General features: G+C 32.3%; 1 protein-coding gene across 1 annotated transcript in view; it reads right to left on the reverse strand.

Annotated features, from left to right (window-relative positions):
* The window catches only part of LOC117182656 (peroxidasin homolog), a 182,819-nt gene extending 178,590 nt beyond the window's left edge, over positions 1-4,229 (reverse strand). The window contains exon 1 of the mRNA XM_033375759.1: positions 4,169-4,229. Within this exon, the coding sequence (XP_033231650.1) occupies positions 4,169-4,229 (61 nt within the window). The remainder of the gene's footprint in view (positions 1-4,168) is intronic.
* Between the last annotated feature and the right edge of the window lie 2,591 nt (positions 4,230-6,820).

Below are 6,820 nucleotides of genomic sequence, written 5' to 3' on the forward strand. Positions count from 1 at the left end.
ACGCCAATTAGCACAAATGGTAAGTTCCGACAGTGCCTACAAGTGTGCCTACTGGCCGCTAAATGGCAATACCGGTTTCATATGTATACACCTGGTACCCTTTTTCTCGCATGACACACGTTATACGGATGTGTTCGTTAAAGACAAACAAGTTTTAACAAAAAAGAATTCACAATTACTAACTTCAGTTGTCGATGCAGTTCGACCTTTAATTTTCGAAAGGCCTATAGATAAATGTAGGGGAAGTACAATGAACAAGTGCGTAGCGCAAGGTAAATATACTATCGAGTGCGAAGCAGGAGATCAATATGATATCATGGGCGAAGCACGCGATCCAACAGGCGAAAAAAATACTGTCATTTTCAACGTTAAAAAATAAAGAATGATATACATGGACATACGGTGAACCTTTAAGGTTCGATTATTATTAAAAAAATGTAAACGATATGCTTTTTCCTTTGATACTTACAAAACTAATTAATTCAAATATAAGGCGTAAAAAATTAAACAATTTACAATTTCGTTTAATAACACAGGTCAACAATTCTCAGAACCAGAGACCAGACCTACTATACCCGAAGGTTTTTGCTGCGCTGAATCCGAATCTGACCTCAGAAAAATTCCATCACCCTTAGTTTTCGAGATATTCTAACCTAAAAGGGTCAAAAACCCGTTATTTTGATGTGTTCGAGGCCCCATAACATCGCGAAATTTCTTTTTTTTTCACAAACTGACAATGGCATCGTAAAGAACTACTCTTTACCTTCAAAATGCGATGCCTAACTTTTTGATAAGATTTTTCATAGCCGAGATATGGCGGATTCAAATATGAAAAATTTCACCCCCAAGCCTGGTTTTTACCCCATCATTGACGGACTAGGTTGCAGTCAAGTACACGATGGGGGGACCTACAGCTTAAGGTGGGTTCCGAACCACCAGAACCTCGGTGAAGTACATTGAAAAATTTCTAGAGGTACCGGCTCAGGGATCGAACCCCGGACCTCTGAGGTGAAGTCCGAGTTCTAAGTAAATATGCATTTTTTTTTTAAAAAACAGTTGCTTGTCGCCAGTGCAGTTTACAAAACAAAATTGATGTTTTCTGCTAAAGCAAAATATAAGTAAATAATGGAATAATTCTTACCATCTCAATATTCCTTATATAATATCTTTTAAACATTTCCAGGTATAATTTTTCAAAGATATATTGTCCCTAGTTTTATGCATAGAAGTTTGGCCCATGTGCCACATATTTACTCATAACAAAAGTTGATTTGACTTCATTAACATGTGTCAAACAGCGAATTTCAGCAGGTTATCATTTAATCGTTACGGTCTGGCCTGGTAATTATATATGGAAAATTCTTTGATATTATACAAAACACGTTAAAATGGTATAATATTATTGAACTGGTAAAAAAAATTTACAATTTATAGAAATGTTCACGGATTTATCATTAATTAGCTATAAAATTTATGTTATTTTTGTGTCATGGTCTAGCTGTACATCATGGTTTTGTTTCTATATGTCATGGTCCCTTATTTAGCGCATTTTTTCTTATCGAATTCTTTCATAAATAATATCTATTAACACAGTGCATTCTATTTTTCATAGACGCCCACGCTTTAAAAAATCTATCAACTATAAACTGAACTAAAAAAAATTAGTATATAAAGTATCTGAATTTGATAACACACTCGAGTCATTCCTATTTTTTTATCTGTGTTCATATAAATTACATCTATTAATGAAAACTGTAATATTAGTATATTAAAGTTGTTCATAAATTTTCAAATAATTTTAGAACATTTTCCCTAATTTTTTATAAAATTCAATACAAAAATATCAATAATTCGAGGAGTGTATAGCTTGTAACCAATATGAAGTAAATGATTACACAATTTTAATTTTAATTTTAAGTACCCAGTTTCTAGTATCAAGCAATTTTATAATTCATAATAATAATAGATTACAAATTCTAATATTTTAAAAATTCCAAAATATGTCTTCAAAATTATATACCAAATATAAGACAAACTTAAGATCAGATAAAAGACCGTAATGAAGTTGATTAGATCCTTTATTTGATTTTCTAGTCATCATCAGCAAATCCATTGTTAAATTATAAGTCCATAGATTTTATAAAAAGTGTGGTGGTAATTTTTTCAATATTAATCGATTATTGATGATCTCCTTTCTTTTGAACATAATAGCGTTTCAAGTATCAGCAACACAGAACAAATTTGATATGAAAAAGATTTTTAAGAACATGCTTTAATAATAAACACATTGACTTCTTATTTTATTATATCTACGGACTTATAATTTGACACTGGATTTCCTGATAAAGAAAGCATTTGACTCTCGAAACAGCGACTAGAAAATTGAATAAAGGATCGTCTCAAAATCATTACGTTCTTTTATCTGGTCTGAAGTATGTCACATTTTACATTCAACTCTATTTATAATTAACTATTTACTCAGGCGCATAACGAAAATACCAAATACATGCATAATGTTTCAAAGAAATGTATGCACTTAAAATTAAAAATTTCAAAATTTGTAGCCTGGAGACTTAAATATTGTAAGGTTAAAGAATAATAAGCCTATATATTATAAGCTGAAATTATTTTAGTATAAATTTAAAAATGGTTTTCCAATATCTAGAATGTTTTTAAATAGTGAATTAAAACAATTTTAAGTGATTTTCACTTTTAAGTTGACAGTATTCCATCTTATTTTCTTTTTCAGATATCAAATCGACGGAGATTTCAGCCTCGACATTCGCATTTGATATTCGACACCTTATGGATAAATGGTTCCTCCATGAAAGCTATTGACAGATGAAATCCTAAACTTTTTATGCAGTAAATATCATTACAGATGTCATCATTTCATATGGATAGACGAAAAAATTGAAACAGCAGGAAACGCACTAAAACCCTAAAGTTGAATTTCATTCTTATATATTTAGTTCACGGAGTAATTGCAGAATTAGTACATAAAAAAGTTACTGTAACCGATTTCGAAAATTTAATCCTAAAAAAAGTGAAAAAGAATATCTGGATTTAGGTTTCCAGTCGGATTTAGATTTCATACTACCCTTCTTGAGCGTAGCGAAAAGTTTTTAAGTTTTTGGTGTCCATAAACTCCGTACACTCCATACAAATCCACGAAGAGCTCGAATACGAAATTTTTTAATTTATAAAAGAACGAATACGAAAATACATTTGAAATGTAACAACTATGATCGTTTTTATTACAGGCTTACCAAAATTCAAAAATCGGTTCATATTAAAATTATATTTTAATGGAACCCGACAAGTGATATGTTTTAAATTCAATATAAATTAATTACTGTATTTTCATCTTATGTTGAAATTTTGTTAAATTGGGAGGGAGCGGCTGGCAGCGGGTCAGTTAATTTTTCAGTCGCAATTAGGCCTGCATTTTACATAAGACAGAAAAAAGCTGAAGATAAAAAGCGTTTCAGGTAATGTTTGTAAAGGTAATCTCGCCATACCAAACAGTTAAGATCGGTATGGCTAAAATGAAAAATTATTGATCTTTCATTTAATCCCTGCTGAATTTCAGATTTTTGCATACCGAGATTACCAATTATATTTTTACCTTGAATGCTACATGATGAAAATATGACACAACGGATTTTGTACAACTGATTATACAAAATTAAATAAATGATTTTGTAAGACAAACCATTTTTCTAATTTCTAAAGTCATCTCGTTACGGAGGGTCAATCGCCATATTAAATTTTGCATATTATCAAAAAAATTACTTTAATACAATTACGAAATAAAAAATTTTCGAATAATCGACGTATATAAAAATTGTATACAATGATGACTTTAGTACTTAGTCAATGTTCCCTGAGCGAAGAAAACCCACAATGTGATATTTAGAAACTGTTTAATAGTCAACATTTCAAGCAAATGTAACATAACTTTTATCGCTCATATCAAATATTTGTTAGGCGAAAATTTTTAGAATGAATTCCGCTTAAAAAGAAATTATTTAAATAATATTTTATATTACTCCAAATGTTCAAAAAAAATGTCCTAAGTAGTTTTAAATAATTAGAAATACCCACTGTCTATGTAGACCTAATGATGGCCACCCGCCCTTAATTACAAAAATATTTTTTTAATCACCTTTCGAGCACATGAAGAGTAAGGCAACAAAAGAAAGCCTCACTTGCCATCTCAAAGCCATTTCCATTGCCATTTGTAGCACTAGATAACACAAATGATTCACATCCTTTTTTTTCTTTGGTTTCCCTTAGCCCGAAAACAATAATCATGCCGCGAGAGGGTTTGTGATGAAGTGATAATGAAATCCCCTATTTAATTTTAATTGTAGTTTCTTTTCTTTATTAAGTCTCACCATCCATTCTCCCAAGTAGTTTATAACGCAGGCTTCATACCTGAAGTTACTTATAGCAGTCGTTAACAACTTTCACGAAATAAGAAACATACACTTGCAAACATATTCACTCGCGAACATAAAATGCACGTGTGCACCATCATGACGGTTCCGAACCTACGACTATGAAGCAGCCGATAACCTGTACTGAAACTCTGAAGTCGAAACTTCGGCGTTATCGCTATCCAAACTTTTCTGGATTGTCACTGTATTCGATCCTTGAAAGTTATGAACCTCTTCTCCTTCCTGGAAAATCACAACTTTACTTCCGTTTTCTCTCGAGAAACGGTTATTTTCCTTAGAAATTAGGATCTATTAACCTAACGTTCTGAATCTGTAACCATTTTTATTTATAATTGTCACAATATTTCGAAGTTGAGGTGATCGAACTTCACTTAAGGTCATTGATCATAAAATTGTCTTCACTAATCCTTTATTGCATTGTTATTTGTTCTTGCTGATCATACTTTAATTGTTTATGACCGAGAGGAATCTTAGGCTCACGTGTCTTGGATTCCTTTAACCATCTATAAATGTTAATCGAGCTGATTCGATAGACACTTTTACTTTATCTTTGTGGTATCGTTTTATTATGGTTTTCATTATTTTATGGAATATGTTTCTTCAGTTTTAAACAAATTCATGTAGTTCTATTTAAGGAGAATTCGTTCCAATGCATCCTGCAAGAGCTTGTGAAGTTTCCGATTCTTGTGAATACTTCCTGTTGCATTCTTTCATTATTATAAAACTTAACTAAAACTAAAAATCACATTTTTTAAAACGGATATAATTAATTACGTATGGTACGTGTCGCACAATTACTCTTTATTTAAGGTGACACTTATTTTTATATTTTACTTTTATTTTCATAATTTTTTTAAGAGCGGTTTTTGCATAGAAGTAGTGCCTATGCGTGGCATAGTATATATCGCGACACAGACGCACGACTTGATTCGGTGGCAGATTTACCCTGACTGGGGAGATTCCAGTTCGTCGGAGCATGCGCGCTTGAAATCCACCCCCTATGAAGATGAATACAAGTGCGGAGGTCGAGCCACAGAACATTCACATGAATGCTCATACACGGCGAAATCCACTAATGCTAGCCAGTGAGAAGAGCATGAGCAGGAGTTCGCTCACGCAGTAGCCTATGTAAGAGGAGCACCTCCAAAAGAAATTGCGGTTGAGGTAGGTCACTCTAAAGACAGAGAATCAAAAAATAAATAACAAAAAGAACTAGAAGGACATGGTCGAATCTAATCACAGATTCATGTAATCGACATGATTCTGTTTATGCTAAAATAGGGGGTTCATAGGATCTAGACCAATATTGGCCGGTATGTAATATAAATTAATAATTGATGGCGAAGATGTATATTACATTTTCTACACTGAGGTGTGGGAATAACAGATTCTTTGTCACATACTATTTGATATAACGTAACAAGCATGATTTAATTTGCAACACGAATTCGTTCTGAGAATTTTTTTCGTTAACCCTTGTGTTGCCATGCGGCTACCGGGTACCATCGGCATACGTTTTGTTAAATCACTTTTTTCTAATTAATATAGGCCAAATGCTTCTCGAATCAATATGACGTAACTGATTATCTATCGAAATTTGCATTGCACATATTTTTAGAAATTTTTTAACTTGAAATGTCTTGCAATTAAAAAAAAGCACGGTGGAACTACCCGGGTACCCGGGTACCCAGGTACCCCGACAGAAAAAGCATGATTTTCATACAGTAAATCATAAAAATAAAGTTTGTTACAATAGTATATGAAGTAAATATGGATAATTTTATAAATAATAACAAAATATATACATTTTTAATTGAATTTTCTTGAATTTTTGGACGTAATACCGAGCCTCCTCGAAAACAAGAAATTTGCGATGTAGCTGCGCACTTTTATATTTGTTTCAGTACTACCAAGGTCACTGCATATTATTAAATTATTATATTAAAGGAGGAATACCTTCCTAGAATAGGAATAATTAAATATTGATTGAATACACACAGTTACTTCAAGTCACAGTGGACTTTTAACAACAATTTCGTTGGCGGGGTACCCAGGTACGCGGGTGGCAGATGCTGTGAGTTTTTTGGGTAGCAACACAAGGGTTAAAGAGATCTCGTGATTTATTTTACAGAGTCAGGACACAGCCAGGTGGCTGAGGGGGCTCACCCACCCCCTTCTTGAATTTTCGTAATCATCTCGAAAGGGAAATGGCTTAATGGTGTAATAATAATAATAAGCAAATATAAAAATATTCAAAAAATAAATGAAAGATAAATAAAAGTACATCTTGTGTCTATGTTCGACAGCTCTATTATTTGTCATAAATTCTAATGAGAAAAAAGAATTATATAGAGTAT

The sequence above is a fragment of the Belonocnema kinseyi genome, chromosome 2, assembly GCF_010883055.1.
Source record: "Belonocnema kinseyi isolate 2016_QV_RU_SX_M_011 chromosome 2, B_treatae_v1, whole genome shotgun sequence".
Classification (NCBI taxonomy): domain Eukaryota; kingdom Metazoa; phylum Arthropoda; class Insecta; order Hymenoptera; family Cynipidae; genus Belonocnema; species Belonocnema kinseyi.